Source organism: Dendropsophus ebraccatus, chromosome 1 (assembly GCF_027789765.1).
Source record: "Dendropsophus ebraccatus isolate aDenEbr1 chromosome 1, aDenEbr1.pat, whole genome shotgun sequence".
Taxonomy (NCBI): domain Eukaryota; kingdom Metazoa; phylum Chordata; class Amphibia; order Anura; family Hylidae; genus Dendropsophus; species Dendropsophus ebraccatus.
Genome location: NC_091454.1, coordinates 222332259 through 222354069, shown reverse-complemented (window position 1 = coordinate 222354069; position 21811 = coordinate 222332259). Strand labels below are relative to the sequence as shown.

The following is a 21811-nucleotide window of genomic DNA, read 5'->3' as shown; positions in this document are numbered from 1 at the left end:
TGTGCTTGGGAAAAGGTTGGTGTTGCACAACTAATGAGTTGATTTGTTAACGGGGGTAAATTGTTGATCAAATTGATGCCAGCTCTGAACTGGTGTATATCTTTCTGTGTGGGCATGGAATTTATGCAGAGGTGTCATTGTTCTGGTTGCCATTGCAGTCGGGGGAGGGGGGGGGGGAGTTTCTCCCTGTGGTGGGGCGTTTGTCTTCTGCCCCATAGGGGTTTTTCGCCTTCCTGGATCAACACAGTAGGATTTTCCTAGGTTGAACCTGATGGACTCTTGTCTTATTTCAACCTTATTTACTATGTTACTATGTTACTATTAAGACCAGCCCAGCAAATGCCAGTCTTGTTAAATCCCATCCCAAATCCCCCATCGCCCGACAAATCTAGTTCTGACTTTTGTCTTTACCTAAGAGATGCTCTTTGGTGTTCATATGTGGTCGAAACAATATGATAAAACATTTTGGCAAGAACATGCAGATCACAAGAGCCCAACTTGATGCCTGGATTGCAAAGATCTCCATGGCTACTGTATACTTTCCCTGTGAGCTGAGGGATGCTGGGATATATGACAACCAAACACTGAGGAAGGCCAGCATGCTAAATGTGATGAACTTGGCCTCATTGAAGCTATCTGGAAGTCTCCTGGCATAAAAAGCAACAATGAAACTGATGGAGGCCAAGAGACCAAGATACCCCAACATGATCCAGAAGGCAATGGGTGAGTTCTCATTACATTCAATGACAAGAATTCCAGGTTTACTGTCAATGTTCATATGAGTAAATGGAGGAGAAGCCAAAATCCAGCTGACGCACAAGACTAACTGAAGGAGTGAACAGAAGACAATGATCATGTAGGACACTCGAGGCCTCGTCCATCTTTTAAGACTACTTCCAGGTTTGGTGGCCATGAATGCAAAGACTACCATGATGGTTTTAGCTAAGATACAGGAGACGCAAAGGGCAAACACCATGCCAAATGCTGCCTGGCGTAGAAGACATTTCTCTTTCTCGGGGTAACCAATGAAGGCCAAAGAGCTCAAGAAGCAGAATGACAACGACACCAACAAGATACAACTGAGGGAGTAGTTATTCGCTCTGACCATCGGAGTGTTCTTGTAAAGATGGAAAAGTCTGAAGATGAAAATTGGAACCACAGAAGAAGAAATGCTGATGGCCATCAAGATGAGTCCTAGTAGTTCACCATAGGAAAGATACTCAGTAGGTTTCACAAGACAGTTGTCCTTTCGGTTGTTTGGCCACATATCCCATGGACACTTTGAGCAATCTATTGAGTCTGAAAGATAAAGTCAAGTTATAAGTATCGAATCGATATGTTTTTAGGGTTTTCTCAGCACAGACAACCCCTTTTCTTTTCATATGAGATTTGGCTCCCAGAATTTTTGACAAACAACTGTTTTTGCCAGAGAAGTATTACTCTGCATATAGTATTACATAATGGCCATACAATATTGCCTTGGGGCGTATCTTCTTGACTAATACACATTTCACCTGTTTGGTTGGAGATCTCGCCTTGAGGACAAGGGACACATTTAAAGCAACAACTAGGTTCACCCTCACGAGGAGCCTTTCTAAATCCGACCGAGCAGCTCTCACTACAGGCAGAGATAGGAACCTAGATGGGTATCAAAATATGAAATATATCACTGAGAAGTCTAAAGAATCATCTATATCAGGATGAATAATATGATATAATATATTAGTTTTTAGTAACCATTAGTGTTATTTCAAGTTGATGTGTGGTATTACATCTAATGGGGCTAGAATCTGGAATACCAGTCGCAACCTATACACATTTTTCGGAAGAAATCAACCATGGTTTTCCAATATGATTAAACCCGTTATCCCTTATATTTACATCATGGGAACAATACCGGAGCTGTGTTTGCACCATCTTGGTGTATCAGCGGCAGCGAATACAACAGTCCAAAAATTAACAGGCACACCAGCTAGTTAACCTCTTGGAGGCCATCGCCGATCCCAGCCATTTGTCCTTCTGGACTCTAGCCAATGCTGATTGTGGCATCTAAACACAAGGAAGGGGCTTATTGCAATGTGCTAATTGATTGTCATAGTACTCAAGGTACCAAATGAGGGCTTTCAGGTCTGCCATCTTAATATATATATATATATATATATTATGTCTTGTCAGAGGCAGGATCTAATAGGGCACCTCTTAACATGATGCGTGATGCATTTCACATTAAATTTAAACTTTTTAAATAAAATGTTTAAAAATAATGAAAAAAACACCAAATGCATATTTTTTCCGGTACAAATCCTTTATGCTTGAAAAAAAGTTAAATATCTATCATATTATGGCCATTTTCACAATGACCTGAACCTTAATATGATCATGCCATTTAACCTACTCACTGAATTGTGGAAAAATTGCTGGGTCTGTTCAACCTCTTTCTCATTGAGTCTCTAATAGGGCATTCAAACATTGATTCTAAATCAGACACTTCTACCACCATGGATTATGTTCACTGAAGACTTTCAGAGCTATTTCAACTTACTTCGTGGCTTCCATGTGGCCACCAGACTAAACTTGAGTTGATGGTAAAACTACCATTAGATCTAGCCGCAGAGTCGTAACTTCCAATTTTCACTAGGGCCGTCGAGCCATCGGGACGTCTCTGCCAGTTGACAATGTCGTACATCGCTGGTGGATCCCCATCTTTATTGAAGAACACTTCTCTCTTGCTAATCGAAGGCACTTGTACTTTCTTAATATAGTATAAAAGCTGGGACAGAAGAAGGACAAGGAAAATAAACAGGATCTGTCATAGGGTCCCCAACCCTCTTCCATTTCACATGGGATTAATTCCTGGGTTGAAATTTTTTTGAGCTTATTGCCCCCTCCTTGACAGTTAGGGCTGGACCTCTCGCCTGCTGGACTGCTGGAGGGCTCGTTGCTGGCGCTATTATATGCGCCAAATACGGACAATAATCGATTTGTGTATGAGGACATTACAGGGTAGCTTGTTGGAATACCGTGCTTACCTAAGGCAGAAGTGGCAACATACAGAAGCCATAGAGTCCTTGAAAGTGTTGAGCGACCATGTATATTAAATGAGATAAATCTTGACCAGATCTGCTTTTCTAGCAAAATTGGTCAACAGCCTACACCACATGGGGTCAGCCTGTCCCCCAATATACCAAATCAACAGTCCCCTGACATCACTAGGTCTGAGTGTACGGGAATTCAGTCACATTAAATAGAAGTTGTAGTAACCCATCACTATTAGGCCTCATTTACAAGATAGAATGTCACATGTCTCATTCACACATTAAACTTCAAAGAAAGAGCAGAGGGCACTCACCGTTTGGTGCAAAAAAACAGCTGGTCAGGTTTCAGCAGGCGGTACACCAAACACTTCAGTAGGATTGTAGCAGCATGTGCGTGAAACAGTTGCTATGATCCCACTGAAATGTTTGGCGTCCCTGTATGCTAGAACATGACCAGCTGTTTTTTATGCTCCACTTGGAATAAAAGAAGTTGCACCGAACGGTGAGTGCCCTCTGCTCTTTCCTTGAAGTTTAATGTGTGAATGAGACAGGATTCTTTGAAGTTAATATTTATCTACTTACCTGCCATGGTTTAAATGTCTTCAAATCAGCGCATTTCCCACCTGAGAATGGCCCATCCCATTTTTTGCAACACATGAGGTCATCGAGAGCTTTCCCTATTACATGTACAGCAGAATACATATTATAGGACATTCTTAAGTTTGAAACATCATTATAGAAATTGTGGATGCTTGATAGGTCCTCATACCCCGTACATAGCCTAGTCTCATTATGAGGACCACTGGGGTTATCTTCGATGGGAAAGGAACATCCAAATGTTTGTTCCCAGAATATTTTGGCCCATTTGTCCCCTGGAACATTGTAGGGGTTGATACTGTTGAGATATTCTTGAAACCCCTTTATAGTAGAGCTGTGATAAGCAAATCCAATGGAACCTGAAATTATGGGAGAGTATTTTTCTATTGAGAGTATATTCGATATGGACAGACCTTCACTGGCAACAAAGATTTTTCCTGATATACTTTGTGCCAATAACTCTTCAAACAATGGGGCGAGTACGCCGAGAGTAGAGAAAATTACCACCACTTTAGCTGTTGATCTCTTCATTATGTCCACCATGACTTTAACATTTTTGAAGGAAACATTATTTGTTATATATTGTATAAAGGCCACACAGGCTCCAGACCTTTTAATTTCATCATTTATGACCTTAATGCCTTCTCGTCCATAGTCATTATCAACTCCAATGAGTCCGACCCAAGTCCATCCAAAATGTTTGACCATTTGAGCCAATCCTAAAGACTGGAAAGTATCGCTTGGGACAGTCCTGAAGAAGGAAGGAAACTGTGTCCTGTCACTCAGTAGGGGGCTGGTGGACAATGAGCTGACCTGCGGGGGAGAAAGTGGTAGAACGTCAGGTCACGACAGTCAGGTCATGATTCAAGTGTTCTCTGACCAATGAAGATATGTAAAGATCCATTTAAAGATACAGGACAGCACCACACAGAGCTGTAACATCTCAGAAGAAAACTAAAGATCAGAAAAAAGGGCATACAGTGATTTGTCGAGGCATCTGCTATACATCTGGATAGATTTGGGGCTTTTATGTAGAAACTGGAAAACCTCTTTAAGATACACACAGTTGAGCAGACCAGTGGTTATGACTGCTGCAATCTTCATTTATTTATTAGCACCACAGTCTCTGTAATTTGGCCAAATTGCTGACTTAGGCAGGACTGGCCAACTCTTGTGACCTCCGCAGTCTCCTCCAGCATTGGGATTCTTGAATTTCAGTTTATTTTTTGGAGAGAGTTTGTGCTTTATGGGAACTGTGCCAAATGTTCTGGTTTGTTGGGAAATTGGGAGCAATATTTGTCAGCTGAAGGAACTATATTAAAAGTGTATGGCCAAGTTTAGTCACAATGGTGAGGCTTTTCATGCCTTGCTCGAGCTTGGGGAGATCAGTGAAAAAAATCCAATGGAGTTCTCATTTAAGAGTCTCCACTGATTGCCCCCTAGAAAATTTGAATATGCAAAGAAGGGGTCCGTGGAGCCTCAGTTGCGAGTCTCAAAACACAGGAATAGCCAGATATCCCTCTCTCCAGAGAAGGAAGCCTGTTGCCAAGGGGTGCCTCCTAGTAAGGAGAATACCAAACCACCCTAATACGTTGCCCCCAAGGTCAGGGCCGCTTTAACCAGAGGGCACATGGTGCACGTGCATCGGGCCCACTGGTTAAAGGGGCCCCCCCGAGCAGGCCGGCCGTTGCTATGTGCGACCAATGCGGTCGCACAGGGCTCCAGCCACCAGCCTGTCAGGGGGGAGCGCCATGGATGGGTAATCTACTTACCTCTCCATGGCGCCCCCTGCAGGGCCCCCCCGTCTGCCGCTGCCCCCGTCCGCTGCTGCTGCGGCGCTTCAGCGCTGCAGCAGCAGCGACACTGACAGAGAGAGAGCCATTGGCTCCCTCCCTGTCAGTCACTCTTGTGGCCGCACTTCCTGAGGTCACAAGAGGCCGCACTCTCCCTCTAGCGCCCGACGTCACTGGAGCGTCGGCGCGAGGGTAAGGGGAGTGCAGCCTCTTGTGACCGCAGGAAGTGGGAGAGCACAGGGGGGCTATATACTATTGTGGGAGAGCATAGGGGGGCTATATACTATTGGGGGAGAGCACAGGGGGGCTATATACTATTGTGGGAGAGCACAGGGGGCTATATACTACTGGGGAGAGTGCACAGGGGGGCTATATACTAATGGGGGAGCGCACAGGAGGGCTGTATATAACTGGAGGAGCACATGAGGGTCTATATACTACAGGGCCACCTTAAAACTATGGAGGCACAGAGGGGTGTAACTATGTAGGGGTACAGAGGGGTGTAACTACTGTATAGGGGTACAAGGGACCTAAATACTGTATGTGTTGGAGCCTAAAATATTTGTCTGGCAGATTCTGGAGAGAAGATTCACAGCCAGGAGAAGACTTCAAGGTGGCCCAGGCTGGATGGAGAGAAAAAGAAAAGGTGACAGACTCTGATCGGAGAAGACGCCTCCGGTGAGTCACTGGATGTAACTGCACTCTGTTATAGGGTTGTAGTGTTAGGGGTCATGGTGTGGCGGTATTATGTAATGGTATCATTGGTGATATCTTTCTGTTTTGTTTAGTGCAGTTTTTATGTAATATGTAATCACTGTATGGTGGAAATAGTGTTATAAGGTAACTACTGTATGTATTGGGGCTCTTGATACAGTGTGGGGGCAAATTCAGTACATTATACAATGTGCAGAAAGGTAAGGGGGGGCCCACTCTTGAGGGCTGTGCACTGGGCCCACCAATGTATTAAAACGGCCCTGCCCAAGGTCCTCACTCTATTGCGAGCATTGGGACATAAATAGGGAAACACCAGGGTGGCCCCTATAAGTCAAAGTCTAACTAGGAATCCATCCACAGACATCTGTTTCGAGGGATTTGCCCCTCATCAGGGGAAATGAAAAATAGACCAACAAAACACAACAATCACTGGGCTCGGGGAGATCAGTGAAAAAATCCAATGGAGTACTCATTTAAGAGTCTCCACTGATTGCCCCCTGGCTATTCCCATGTTTTGACTCGCAACTGAGGCTCCACGACCCCATCTTTGCACTTTCTAAGGAACTTCCTCAACTTTGGTTCCCTGGCAGTGTTGACCCTTTTCCAGCCACTCTGCTACCTCTGTAGTGCTAGCTCTCCGAAACATCAGACTCAGGGGCACATGTCTCTTGCATGGCAGTGTCCAACCATGGAATTCTGTTGGAAAGGAGGCCCATTAGGTCAACAGTGTTGTCTACAATACTTAGGATCTAAAACATATACAGCATAAGCCCAAAACGATGCCTTGTAAGACCATTATTTTTAACTTTACCTGTGGAAATCTGTACAGTCCTAACATATGAGCCATTTGAATGGAAAAACTGGATGTTGAGTGCCCAATGATGGCAGCCAGGGGTGGACTTTCACGACAACAGTAGTTGGGTATGGCCGGATCAAGTCCTGTCAACATCCACAAGGTTCCTTCCATCTCTTTATTTCGTACAGCACAGGAGTCATAAGCATGGAAGCCCAGGCTGACATTTGGGAGAAGTTCTTGGCTTCTATTAATTTCATCAACGGCAAATCTCATGGCCTGGAAATACTGGTAAAAATCTAAGAGGAACCTGAAAGGAGCAAAATATGAACTTATTAAGATTTATAATATATCGCATTTACCAGGCATCACACAATTGAGCCCCCTAGTAAGTAGGCCTGGAGAATAGTGCATTGGGTCATGAGAGGGTTAGCAGTGAGACCAGAGTCTTATATGTTGGGAAAGGAAATAGTGACTGGTGTCCAAGGTCTATGACTTGATTATATAATGTTGGGCTCTAATTAAATAGGTAATTTGTGGTCAGTAGTGGACTGTTAGCAGTTGTCCTTTCTGTGTGCTAACTGTGACTACCAATACTCAGATACCCCCAGGACTTATTGAAGAGCTAAATAGAATGCTGGCAGGGAACAAGATGGAGAGGTTCTAATTGATGAAGGAAACTGTAAATGATGGAGTGGATGATGGCACAAACTAAGCATAATGATGGTGTACAGGACTGAAAATAAAATCAGAGACAAATATAAGAGTCTAAAAGCTCACATAAATCTTCAATAACTGTTGGCTGAATGTTTGTTAGGCCTACGGTTACCTCCCCATACTAATGGCCTAGGCACAGTGCCCTAACCTTTTTGTCATCAACATTATCAAGAGGCCACCATAGATCTTAGAAAGCTGGTCTAAGCCACCTGTGGTGACTGATTCTGCGTATGGGCACCTTAACTTTAGCCATCTGTCCTTAACCTTTATCGCAGATTTACTTCTGGACCCTAACCTAACATTAGGCACCACTTAGCTTTACTGTCCCTGCAAATATCTCTATGGAAACCCTAGCCTAATTTTCCCTAACAAGAACAACTAGCAGGCACTAGGACCCAGAGACGAACCAAGGAAGGGCAGAGGCTTAATCACAAGAGCTAAGCAACCAGGCAGCTGAGATTCACAACTGCAAGGAAAGGAAAGAACAAAAACTTCAAAAAGACTTCAAAAAGACTACAGCATAACATGTCACAAAAAGCACAAGGAACACAGAAACAAATGGACACAGCGTACTCTATAATCCACATGCTGGTTTTAAAGAATGGAAAATCCAGAGGAACTTCACTCTAAACCATCCAGGCTGATCCCGAGCAATGGATCACCCGTGGGACATTTGCAAATACAGAGCACCAGGAAGATTCCTGTAATGTCTAATAAAACATAAAGACCCCGTAAAATGTGATGTCCTCTGGATGTATGTGTGACCTTGGACAATGCTCACAATGGTCTCATGTCCACATTTGTGGAGATACACATACATATGACATGAAGGTAAACACGTTACCATCTTACGTTATGTAGAGATCTTCTGGTGGCTTCTCCTTGAAGGTTAGACTGGGGTACGGTTCAGGTTTGTGAAGGGGAAAGACGGCTCCTATAAGGATATCACCATTTACCAAAATCCCATTGGGCACCATGGATGTTGGATCACTGTTTGAGTATGAGGCAGGGAACACTACTACAAGGTGCCAGAGTGTTCTGTATACATGAGACATCAACCTGGAAGAGATCATGGAAATTATTTTTTCACAATTGTAAGTGTCTAGAGTAGTGGTCTCCAGCCAGAGGCTTTTATGATGTTCGGAATGGACAACTCAGTAATCTCGTGTAGTAGGAAACCACCATTACTAACACTCTGGGTGACGTCTCCTCCCTGGGATCGCTGTCTCCAATATATTTCTGATAAAATACAATACGTCCGGGACGCACACATTTGTTTATTCTATTTTTTCACAAAATATAAAGAACATTTTTTTCTTACTGAAATACAAAAACACCCAAGAGTGCAGGACGATGGTCATATTGGCGTTCCACATGAAAGCTCGGGAGCCGCCATCCATCAGCTTTATATTACCTAGCTGACAGGAACTGTAGCCTTGTGGTGCATCATCACGCAACGTTCCGGGCCCTCTGAAATGTACTGTGCACTATATATATATATATATATATATATATATATATATATATATATACTGAGGATTACACCCTGCATACAGGACAGGAGAAGTGGTACTGTGCACTGTATATATATATACTGAGGATTACACGCAGCATACAGGACAGGAGAAGTGGTATTGTGCACTGTATATATATATACTGAGGATTACACGCAGCATACAGGACAGGAGAAGTGGTACTGTGCACTGTATATATATATATACTGAGGATTACACCCAGCATACAGGACAGGAGAAGTGGTACTGTGCACTGTATATATATATATATATATATATATATATATACTGAGGATTACACCCAGCATACAGGACAGGAGAAGTAGTACTGTGCACTGTATATATATATATATATATATATATATATATATATATATATATATATATATATACACACACACACTGAGGATTACACCCAGCATACAGGACAGGAGAAGTGGTACTGTGCACTGTTATATATATATATATATATATATATATATATATATATATATACACACACACTGAGGATTACACCCAGTATACAGGACAGGAGAAGTGGTACTGTGCACTGTATATATATATATATATATATATATATATATATATATATATATATATACACACACACACTGAGGATTACACCCAGTATACAGGACAGTACAGATCTCCTATAACTCTGCAGCTCCACAGGATTCTTGTAGTTCCAGCATTACTCTAGTATAACCCTAGAAAGCCTCCTAGTAGGACCTCGATACAACTCCAGTATAATCTTGGAAAAATAAAAAAGTTTAAAAGTTACTTGTAATGCTAATAATCATTTATAGACCTAATATATCTAATAAACCTGTAGAAACCTAATCTATTCTTATAAGAAGCCTAGCACATGTCTTATATACCACTAGTATGTGCTACACTGTATAGGAAGCCCAGCTCTGTGCTCTGTTCTGCTATATGAGCTCTGTATACTACTACTGATATATATCATCTATAACCTATGTCCTTGTCAGATAACACATTGTCCCCATCTCATTTGGACCTACCGCATTCTGTCCTCCAGCAATGACAATGTATAGAACACACGACCTATATATAGGACTGATAGGTGTAATCCTCCCCCCCCCCACTTCCCTCCAGGTAATTGTTCTCTGTAGATATCAAGAACTCTTTTAGTCCCTGGTCATCAAATTATAAGCAGTTAAGACAATATAACAAGACCACACAGGGAGCAATTGTCTTGTGTTCGATACTGAAGAGTTGACAAATCTCTCCAGGTTTTCGTTGTCCCTTTTGGCCCTAGTGGTGCAGATGCATCTTTCCTTGCCAAAGTGTATAGGTGACTATGCTAATACGAAACACTCTGATGACCAATCATATAAGTATTATTATTATTACTGTATTTTCCGGTGTATAAGACGACTTTTTAACCACAAAAAATCTTCTTAGAAGTCGGGGGTCGTCTTATACACTGACCACTGCGAAAAACAAACAAACAAACAGTTAACTCACCTGGGGCCCGTTCCCAGCCTCCGGGCGCCTCCTGTCCTGTTCCCAGCCTCCGGGCGCCTCCTGTCCTGTTCCCAGCCTCCGCGCGCCTCCTGTGCCGTTCCCGACCTCCGGGCGCCTCCTTTCCTGTTCCTGGTGCAGTCAGTGTACGTCACACTGCCTGGGATCCCCGAAGTACCTGCAGCCTCTGTCATTCTTCCGAAGTTCCTCCTGGTAGCCGAGCGTCTCCGAGCTTCTCTGATGAGACGCTCGGCTGCCCGGGAGAGCTTCGGGGATCCCCGGCGCAGTGTACGTCACACTGCCTGCGCCGGGAATGGAACAGGAGGCACACGGAGGCTGGGAATGGGCCCCAGGCGATTTGACTGTTTTTTGTTTTTTTTTTAGCTGCAGTTAACCCTTGCCTCACCGCAGCAGGGCTACGGTCAGGCAGGGGTTAACATTTTCCGGCGTATAAGGCGGACAATCTTCTTGAAAGTCAGGGGTCGTCTTTTACACCCAATCGCCTTATACGCCAGAAAATACGGTAGCTATTATTTATTTTTGAAATGCCCTTGTTTCCAGAGCACTATACAAGCGATAGTGGGTGACCCAGAGAACATTACAAAATCCAAAGACTTTAACGTAAACTAAGGGGGCAGCCAGTCAAAATGTGGTGCACAATTATTATAGGTTGTAGCCTAGTTCAAAGAGATGGGTTTTCAGGTTACTTTTGAAGGACTTGATGGTGGATGAGAGCCGGATGTGTTGGGGTAGCGAGTTCCAGAGTATGGGGGAGGCTCGGGCAAGGTCTTGGAGGCGGTTGTGCGAGGTACGAACAAGGGGGGAGCACAAGAGGAGGTCATTGGAGGATCAAAGGTTGCGTGAGGGATGGTAGCGGGGTATCAGGTCAGCGATGTATGAAGGGGACAGGTTGTGGATGGCCTTGTATGTCATGGTCAAAAAATTAAATTTGTTGGGTAAAGGGGAGCCAGTGAAGGGATTGGCAGAGGCAAAGCGAGGGAAGAGGTGGATTAGTTGGGCAGCAGTGCTAAGGTCAGACTGGAGGGGAGCAAGGGTGTTAGATGGAAGGCCAGAGAAAGTAGTCTAAGCAGGAGATAATGAGAGCATGTACCATCAGTTTTGTTGAGTCTGGGATGAGAAAAGAGCGGATTTGGGAAATGTTTTTGAGGAGAAGGCAGCAGGAGGTGGTCGGGGTCTGAATGTGTGGTTTAAAAGACAGAAAGAGTGCAGCCATTGATTGTGATTGAGAGATTAGACGGCGCGGTCAAGCGAGATGGGGGAGAGATGATTAGTTCTGTTTTGTCCATGTTGAGTTTTAGAAAGCGGGAGGAGAAGAAGAAAAATATGGCCGATAGATACCAACAGTGTGTGTGTGTGTGTGTGTGGGGTTGAAGAGAGGAGGTGGTGTAGGAGACACTAAAATTGTGATTGGAGAGGTAAGAGGAGATCCAGAAGGCCAAAGTTGTGACACCAAGGAATGAAAGAGTTTGTAGGAGAAGAGAATGGTCAACTGTGTCAAAAGGCAGATGATAGGTCAAACAGTGGTGGCTTGGTGGGGGGGTGGAAGCCAGATTAGAGGGGTTGAAGAGAGAGTTGGATGAGAAGAGCGAGGACATGTTCATTGAGGAGTTTAAAATTAAATTGGAGAAGTGAGGTGGGGTTGTAGCTGGACAAGAAGGCGATTGAATAGATGAGTTAGTGCTGGGACACATGCTGAGGCAAGGTTGGGAATAAGGTGGGGGTCTTGAAGCCAAAGCAGTGCTATAGGTGAGAACAGCAGCCAGTGATGAAAATATTACATGGACCTCACAGCTCTGCACTGGCCTCCAGCTTGACCTAGCAAACCATGGCTTACATGTTGTGTATGTGGTGACTGAGGCGTCTGCAGAAGGGTGGTGTAATGCAGGCTAGCTAGGGGTCCCATTTACAGCTAATTAATGCCTATGTGTAACATGGTAAACGATTTCAGGTTAACAATCTCGTCTCTGATCCTTTACCGTTAATCGGTTAAAAATCGTTTAGTCTAATAGGACCCTATGAAAGACACAGAAGGGGAATTTGTTTTTTTCCCCCCTCTGTTCAACTACCTGGGGGAGGGTCAGGGTGGGGGGCTATAGTAAGATATAGATATATAGTGTCAAGAGAGTAGGGGCTAAGGAAGTAATGTAATTTGTGATCAGGGGGCTGCTCTGTGACTGCCAGTATACATTAGCTAGTTTGGGGTAAAATTGAGGAGGGTGCCCTTTGCCCTGCAGAACCTGGTAGGCCCAGAGGAGTGGATAATGCAGATTTGCCGGGTCTGTGGAGAAGTCAAAATACATATTAAAGGAACTACAGGACAACAAAGAGCAACCCTGAGCCAGATGCATGGTATACTGGGAGATCAGGACCTGGGGGGCAAGGTATCCAATGGAAAGGATAATAAGGAGAAGGACTCCTCTATGATAGATGGAGCGGTCACCTCCAGAATGTGGGCAGGCTGGGGAGGGAGTAGCTTAGCGATGATGTGCCCTCAATAAGAGGATTCACAAGTTGCAGGTGGCTTCTAAGGTCGTAATACACTGAGCCCACTATGGCAGCCAAAAGGTGGAATAAGGTGAAGAGATGTTATTGGTATTTTTGCTGATTCAGTGGGTGTTAAAACATGTACTGTATGTATTGAATAATGTCCTGAGGGTTAAAGCGATTGACTTGAATAGCGCATAAAAGAAAGATAGTGGCACTACAGGTATACAGGTGCCGTATCCAATGGCAGGTTACTGTCAAGATAAACCAAAGGTGGCGCAAACTGAGAACCAAGTCCATATATAAGCAAAATCAGGTAGAAAGAAAAAAGTGTCCTACCCTGTATCCATTTATGTGAGAAAGGACAGGAATGAGGGTCGTGCTGTCCGTGCATGGTTGGTGGGGTATAGGACAATAGTATGTTAGTATTTGACTTAGTGGAATTCATCAGGTCTAAGAGGAAGGGTCAAAGAGATAGGTGTTTTTTTCTTAAATGAAGAAGTAGAATTTAAAAAAATAAAGTAAATGGTGGAACATGGGCAACTCTCACAAAAAATGATAGTTTTTGTGATTAAAAAAAGTTAAACTAACCCTGCTATGAAGTGAGATAGCCTTTGCTGATGTTGTATTTTCATTAATATTTATGAAGACTGTGTTCACATTACGTTTTTGCAATCCGTTTTTTTCAAAACCACGGATGGAAAAAACGGAAGACTTGAGAAGAGAAGGCTATACTTGACACTTGACTTGACTAGATAAATAGAAGTCTTCAGGTAGGAAGGTGACTTAACCCTTTAAGGACTGAGACAATTTTAGTTTCTGCATACCACGACACTGCTGGTGGTATTTGGTCAGAGAAAGTATGGGGAGTACGCAGACAGTGAACCCTGAACTTGTCCCCACCCACTGTCCCTACCTACCTGCCTCGGACATCTGTAAGTGACTAGAGAATTTTAGATTTAATTTAATTTAATTACTGTTTAGTTACAGATTGATACTAACCCTCTGCAATGAAAGGACAATCCTTCAGCCATGGTTGCTTAGAAGTTTCCTCCATAGGGGTTTTTCCTTCTCCAGAATGCTGGAGGATGCATGTTTGTGAGTTTGCTTATGTTTAGTGCCATTTTCATAGCTTCTGTCTGGATGTGTAGTTGTAAATTGTACTGATTGTATGTTACACAGCTGGGGATCTCAAATCAGTATTGATGAATCAGAGTGGCCTAGTGTTTCACCTGATGCCTGTTACAGTTTTAGTCCTGTTGCTTTAAATACAGCGGTGGCTATTTTCATACCAAAAGAAAGTGGTGCATTTATTTTATAGAGTATGTTTTCTGCAGCTGGTGGTCCATCACTTATCCTAAAGTCATGGAAATAGATTCCAAACTTTGGTTAGTTTATGTTATTATAAGCTAGACGTTATGTTTGATTGGTGTTAACTCCCTTTAACCATGTGGGACATAAAGGGGGAATTCCAGTCTCAGAAAGTTAAAGGGGTAGTGCGGTGCTAAACAATTATTCACAAAATAACACACATTACAAAGTTATACAACTTTGTAATATATGTTATGTATGTGAATGGCCCCCTTCCCACGCTAGACCCGGAAGTGTGGTGCATTATACTCACCGCATCTCGTGTTGACCCCCGTCCGCCATCTTGTGACAATGACGTAGTCTTCGGGAGGCCGGCCGAACCGCTCCATCCGTCCCTCATGCCGGCCCCCCTCTGCCGCGTCATAACTGTGCTCAGCCATGATTGGCTGAGCACAGAACTCCCGAAGACTACGTCATTGTCACAAGATGGCGGAGGGGGGTCAACACGAGATGCGGTGAGTATAATGCACCACACTTCCGGGTCTAGCGTGGGAAGGGAGCCATTCACATACATAACATACATTACAAAGTTGTATAACTTTGTAATGTGTGTTATTTTGTGAATAATTGTTTAGCGCCGCACTACCCCTTTAACCTGTATGCACAGTAAAGGGAATAACAGGTAGATTGGTGGGGGTATGACCACAGGACAGAGTTAGTAGCTAATAATGTAGAGGAAAGCCTGCAGTGTAGGAAGAGTACTTGGTATTGTCTTGGGTCCTGTATAGATAAACAAGGATACCCACTGGGCAGAGTGAAATGCATCCGAGGCTTAGCATGCAGAGACCAAACTCCACTTCTGGTTAAAGGGGTTATTCAGCCTTGGAAAAACATGGCTACTTTCTTACAGAGACAACATGACTCTTGTCTCCAGTTCAGGTGTGTTTTGCAATTAAGCTCTATTCACTTCAATGGAACCGATTGCAAAACCCAATCCAATCTGTAGACAAGAGTTGTGCTGTCTCTGGAAGAAAGTGGTCATGGTTTTCTAACGTTGGATAACTCTTTACCACCATCCCATCTAGTCTTCTTCACCTGTATAGTGCTGAGGCCTGGATTGGAACCACTGCAGCAGAGGAAGCTCAGAGGTGTCCAAGGAGGAGCAAGTGGGCTTTGGCAAAGGTTGATGCACATCTAATGAGTTAACATTGGTGTGGTTGAGGTTTAGATTCTTTATTCAAACATTCATTTGCAAAAAGTTATGAACATGAATCAAACATGAAGATTATGATCTCCCTTTATTTAGTAATTCTAGTGTATTTCAATAAGTGTCCCACCAGAAACATCTGCTAAAGTCTATTTCTGACCTTTCTCTTTACCCAAGAGATGTTCCTTAGTGTTCATATGTGGTCGGAACAATATAATAAAACATTTTGGTAGAAACATACAGACCACAAGAGCCCAACTTGATGACTGGATTGCAAAGATCTCCATGGCTACTGTATACTTTCCCTGTGAGCTGAGGGATGCTGGGATATAGGACAACCAAACACTGAGGAAGGCCAGCATGCTAAATGTGATGAACTTGGCCTCATTGAAGCTATCTGGAAGTCTCCTGGCATAAAAAGCCACAATGAAACTGATGGAGGCCAAGAGACCAAGATACCCCAACATAATCCAGAAGGCAATTGGTGAGTTCTCATTACATTCAATGACAAGAATTCCAGGTTTGCTGTCAATGTTCATATGAGTAAATGGAGGAGAAGCTGAGATCCAGCTGACGCACAAGACTAACTGGAGGAGTGAACAGAAGACGATGATCATGTAGGACACTCGAGGACTTGTCCATCTTTTAAGACTACTTCCAGGTTTGGTGGCCATGAATGCAAAGACTACCATGATGGTTTTAGCCAAGATACAGGAGACACAAAGGGCAAACACCATGCCAAATGCTGCCTGGCGTAGAAGACATTTCTCTTTCTCGGGGTAACCAATGAAGGCCAAAGAGCTTAGGAAGCAGAATGACAACGACACCAACAAGATACAACTGAGGGAGTAGTTATTCGCTCTGACCATCGGAGTGTTCTTGTAAAGAAGAAAAAGTTTAAAGATAGAAATTGGAACCGTAGAGGAAGAAACACTTGTGGTCACTAAGATAAATCCTAGTGGCTCATAATACGAAAGATACTCAATGGGTTTTGCAAGACATCTGTCCTTCTGGTTGTTTGGCCACATATCCCATGGACACTTTGAACAATCTATGGAGTCTAAAAGATGAAGTCAAGTTGTAATTACTAAACAAATATATTTTCAGGGGTTTCTTAACACAGATAATCCCTTTGAAGTGGGAGAAGGCTTCCAGTAGCCCTGGTGAACAGTTTTTGTCAGAAAAACAAGGTATTTTCCTTGTATATATTATTCCAATATAATATATAATGGGATATGGCAGCTAGGGGAGGGGCTTGAGTGGGGGGACACAATGTCATTGGGAACAGAGAGAGGGAATGTCGTTTATTACTAAATTCACATCTTACCTGTTTGATTGGAGATCTCTCCTTGGGGGCAGGGGACACATTCAAAGCAACAGCTAGGTTCATCCTTACGAGGAGCTTTTCTGAATCCAGCAGGGCAGCTCTCACTACAGACGGAAATAGGAACCTAGATGGATGTCAAAAGATAAATAATATCACCGTGAAGTCCCAAGTTTTCCACCTATGCCATCTTCTATACTATTGGTGGCGTTGTACCCATGCCCTAGGCTTGCACTGCCTCTCCGTCCCTCCTCCCTGCCCTCTTCATCATAAGAAATGCCCCAGGCAGGCTTTCCTATTCTCCAGGATTTTCCTATTCATTACCTGTCTACCATAGCACATGTGCTGGATCATTAAGGCACCTGTGCAGTGTTCAGACAGGTGATGAATAGGATAAATCCTGCCTGGGGGCATTCCTAATGGTGAAGAGGCTGGGGAGGAGGGATGGAGAGGTGATGCAAGCCTAGAGCATAGACACTCAAGGCCACGCCAATTTGACACAGGACTGCAAGTTTAAAAGTTGTTTTTTAGGACAATAAAAGATCTTGGATTAAAAGAAGCTATCCAAAGATATAGGCGGTTTGGGGGGGTCAGATTGTGGGTACAGAGTTGCTTTAATCTTTAATGAGAGTCCTGTCTTAACATTTTTTACTTTGGGTCAATGAACCATTGTGATGTCTCTGCTAGTTGACAGTGTCGACAGTGTAGAGAGTACATTACTGATGAATCACTGTTTCTAAAAAAAGTTGGCCGTACCTGTCGGTATTGTGGGCACTAGACAAGAATCTCTCTCCAAATTCATGGTTGGCCAAGCTGAGGATAACCGATTATGGTGGAGTATATTTTAGAAGCTATTTTAACTTACCTCATGGTTTCCATGTGGCCACCAGACTAAACTTGAGTTGATGATAAAAGTATCGTTAGATTCTGCTGCAGAATCGTAACTTCCAACTTTCACTTGGACCATTGAACCTTCGGGACGTCTCTGCCAGTTGACAATGTCGTACATTGCTGGTGGATCCCCATCTTTATTGAAGAACAGTTCTCTCTTGCTAATCAAAGGCACTTGTACTTTCTTTAAGTACCGCAAAAGCTGGGACAAGAAGAAGGATGAAAGAATGGACAATGTTGTGTGCTCAGGTCTTCTGACCATGTACATATACATTGGACAAAATAAATGTGTTTTAGAGAGTGGAATAGGCTGACAACCTAAATGCAGTCATACACGTTAGACAGAAGTAGGTTGATGGTTGGTTAAAGGAGTCCTCTAGGCAAATTAAATGCTAATAAAATTATAAAAGTAAAAAGCGAATTCATGGCACATATTGTTAGGTATAACCAATAATTTCACATTAAGGCTATGTTCACACTATGTATCTTTCCGGTTGTAGTGCGAACCGCGAATATACGCACGTAGTTTTGAGGTTGATGCTGTCGCTTGAAAGTATACGATATACGGGCGCACAGTTCACACTACGTATGAACTTACAACCGGATTGTATACGGCGCCGTGAAAAATGAACAAGACCATTGTTTGAGGACGGAAATATTCCAACTCATGGCCGTGGATTTACATGCGGTCCCGTACGGAGTACTTATTTCAGTCAAATTGAACCTGATTTTTCGTTCCAAAAGGTTCTGTGTGTTTTATTGGGCTGGGCGAAGATTTCCAAGTAAATGACCTCTTTCAGATCGCTTAGAAAAAAGCTAGGGAAGCAGAACTGTACTACGGGCGTATGTTCGCGGTTCGTATGCATCCATGTCCATGTCAATTTTTCCCACGCCCGTAGTTTCAGCCGCACATGTACGGCGGCGTACGAACTGCGGCCGGAATCGTAGACAGTATGAACATAGCCTTAACCTTGTAATATTTAGCTGCTTACCTGCCATGGTTCAAACATCTTCAGATCAGAGCATTTCCCACTTAAAAATGATCCATCCCATTCATTGCAAAGCATGAGGTCATCAAGAGCTTTTGCTATCACGTGTACAGCAGAATAGACGTTATAGGAAGTTCTTAAAGTTGAAGCATCATTATAGAGATTGTGGATGCCTGATAGGTCCTCATACCCTGTACATAAACTAGAGTCATTATGAGGACCACTGGGGTTATCTTCCATGGGAAAGGAACATCCAAATGCCTCTTCCCAGAATATCTTGGCCCATTTGACCCCTGGAACATTGTAGGGGTTGATACTGTTGAGATATTCTTGAAACCCTTTTATATTAGAACTGTGAAAAGCAAATCCAATGGTACCCAAAACTATGGAAGAGTATTGATCTACTGAGAACACATTAGATATGGACCAAGCTTCACTGGCAACAAGGATTTTTCCAGATACATCTTGTGCTAACATTTCATTAAAAATTGGCATGAGAAAGACGTCCGTAGAGAAGACCACAACCACTTTGGCTGTTGATCTCTTGATCACTTTGACAATGTCTTGAATACTTTTGTAGGTAAATGTACTTGGTATGTATTGTGTGAAGGCCACACAGGCTCCAGACCTTGTAATTTCCTCTTTTATGACCTTAATGCCCTCTTGGCCATAGTCATTATCAGGTCCAATGAGCCCAACCCAAGTCCATGCGAAATGTTTAACCATTTCAGCCAGTCCTAAAGACTGGAAAAAATCACTAGGTACAGTCCTGAAGAAGGAAGGAAATTGTGTCCTGTCACTCAGTAGAGGGCTGGTTGAAAAAAAGCTGACCTGCACGAGAGACAGAGGCGGCAGATTGTTATTCATACTTGTCAGGACATGAACCAAATGTCACAAACGAGCAGATATAGTGAACACTACATCTCCTACCTTATAGGGGCCCTCAACTACTACTACTGTAGGAGCTATCGACCTACTGGGAGCACCTACCACTCTATTGCAATCACCTAATGATCTATTAAAGGCATCTATGTACTCTTTAGGTCATGACCTAAGTGTTCCCCCTTAAATGAAGACACAAGCAGATAAAAAGAACAACTAACACTCCACTTTAACTTTCGGTAAGATCTTGTACCGTAAGCCCGGAGGTTTCAAGCTTCATGACTATCAGATGGCACCATAACCTAAACAAAAGATGTCTCGCCATGACCAAATAGAATAAATAATTAGAATCTACAAAATATACATATAAACCAATAAACTCTCTAAATGGACACTGATTCGTATTGCCAGATCCTACAGAACATTGTCTTATGCCTTTTGAGACCATTGCTTTTCATCACATTACCTGTGGATATCTGTACAGTCCTAATATATAAGCCATTTGAATGGAAAGGCTGGATGCTGAGTGCCCAATGATGGCTGCCAGGGGTGGACTTTCACGACAACAGTAGTTAGGTATGGCCGGATCAAGTCCTGTCAGCATCCACAAAGTCCCCTCCATCTCTCTGTTTAGTACAGCACAGGAGTCAAAATGATAGAAGCCCAGGCTGACATTTGGGAGAAGGTCTGGGCTTCTATTAATTTCATCAATGGCAAATCTCATGGCTTGGAAATACTGGTAGTGTTCAAAGCGGAACCTGAAATGAACAGACCATGGACTTCATAAAATGTATACTATATTGTACTTATCAAGTATTGCAAGATTTAGGCCCTTAGTAAAGAAGACTGGCAAAAATGTGTTGGGTCAAAAAGGACTTGACAGTGAGAGCCATGCCTGATGGTTTAGTGGGTAAGCAAATATTTGATGGCCTTCAAGATCTATCACCGGCTATATTGTATCTGTGCTATGAGGTCAGTCAGGTCAATCAGGTCAGAGTTGAACCATACTGGAGACTGTCTAGGGCCAGCTCCCAAAGCGTTTGTGACCTCAGGCAATGGTCACAGTGGGTCCCTCTGTCTACTCTATGACTTGAAAAGAAGAGTACATGTCCACCATGGCCTCCCTAAACCCCAATAGGCTCTGGTATTGTGGAGTTGTCACTCACCAGTTAAAGTCAGTTTTGTATAATTCATGGTAACATGGTTATGGATTATGTTCTTAGTAGAAGTGCCTGGTAGGAACATACATATGACATGAAGGTAAGTACGTTATCATCTTTAACCTTACATTGTGCAGATATCTTCTGGTGGCTTCTCCTGGAAGGTGACCATGGAATATACTTTGTCAATGTGAAGAGGAATTATGGCTCCTATAAGGATATCACCATTTACCAAGATCCCACTGTGATCCATGTAGCCCGGATTACCATCTGAATAAGAGGTGGCGGGGAATATTACTAGAAGGTGCCATAGTGTTCTGTACAGATGAGACAATAACCTGGAATAGAGCATGGAACAGCATGTATATAAGAGAGGATAGCCAAAAAAAAAAAAAAAAAAGAGAGGATAGCCAGTATTTGTATACGGTAAAGAGCTAAATTTAATTGTAGATCCACTATAACTTTGCAAACTTTGGTAAGAAGTGGACAAGATGAAGAAAGCAATTCACATACAGAGCCGACATGTTGTGGGTCTTACTCATAGACTGTAATGGCTGCTTAAGGGGTGCTCCATAATCTGATGGTGAGTGGACCCTGCTCCGCAGCAACAATCGCAAGGCGTAATCTATATGTAATGTCGCCATTGTGAGCCTTTCACCCAAAACGAATCTCGAAATTTTGAGATTCTGAGAATTTTGAGTTGAATCAGTTTCACTGGGTTCCAGTCTGACATGGACAACATTCAAATGACGTTTACCCCTGTTTTGGTGTGAACTTCTGCCATTTTCCTTCGACAGTCCGGAAGCATACTAAGAGGTCAATTGGTTTCCTAAAAAACGTGTCCCATGTAGTGACTGTGAGGGGCAACAGATGACAAACTCTGTACAACGCCGC

The 21811-nt window shown here is 43.2% G+C and overlaps 2 protein-coding genes across 2 annotated transcripts; both read right to left on the bottom strand.

Moving 5' to 3' along the window:
• Positions 1-388: 388 nt before the first annotated feature.
• On the bottom strand, positions 389-9049 carry LOC138785080 (vomeronasal type-2 receptor 26-like). Its single transcript, XM_069960682.1, has 8 exons — positions 8971-9049; positions 8502-8583; positions 6951-7242; positions 4266-4445; positions 2543-2770; positions 2400-2450; positions 1515-1638; positions 389-1299 (listed from the first exon to the last, which is right to left on the bottom strand). Exons 1-8 carry the CDS (start codon positions 9047-9049, stop codon positions 389-391), a joined length of 1947 nt encoding a protein of 648 aa, XP_069816783.1.
• A 1740-nt stretch (positions 9050-10789) lies between these two features.
• On the bottom strand, positions 10790-21561 carry LOC138785063 (extracellular calcium-sensing receptor-like). Its single transcript, XM_069960681.1, has 8 exons — positions 21456-21561; positions 21046-21187; positions 20224-20515; positions 18879-19706; positions 17861-18088; positions 16999-17122; positions 15832-16731; positions 10790-10950 (listed from the first exon to the last, which is right to left on the bottom strand). Exons 1-8 carry the CDS (start codon positions 21559-21561, stop codon positions 10790-10792), a joined length of 2781 nt encoding a protein of 926 aa, XP_069816782.1.
• Between the last annotated feature and the right edge of the window lie 250 nt (positions 21562-21811).

What these genes read in the sequence shown, in the direction of transcription:
- LOC138785063 (XM_069960681.1), bottom strand. Translation starts at nt 21,561, where the DNA reads ATGGCGACATTACATATAGATTACGCCTTGCGATTGTTGCTGCGGAGC. An exon ending in CCAGAAGATATCTGCACAAT is followed by an intron (nt 20,516 to 21,045) that starts GTAAGGTTAAAG and finishes TGTTCATTTCAG; the next exon opens with GTTCCGCTTTGAACACTACC. An exon ending in GGCCACATGGAAACCATGAG is followed by an intron (nt 17,123 to 17,860) that starts GTAAGTTAAAAT and finishes ACATCCATCTAG; the next exon opens with GTTCCTATTTCCGTCTGTAG.
- LOC138785080 (XM_069960682.1), bottom strand. Translation starts at nt 9,049, where the DNA reads ATGGATGGCGGCTCCCGAGCTTTCATGTGGAACGCCAATATGACCATC. An exon ending in TTGGGTGTTTTTGTATTTCA is followed by an intron (nt 8,584 to 8,970) that starts GTAAGAAAAAAA and finishes ATATCCTTATAG; the next exon opens with GAGCCGTCTTTCCCCTTCAC. An exon ending in ATGGACGAGAAGGCATTAAG is followed by an intron (nt 2,771 to 4,265) that starts GTCATAAATGAT and finishes CTTCTGTCCCAG; the next exon opens with CTTTTATACTATATTAAGAA.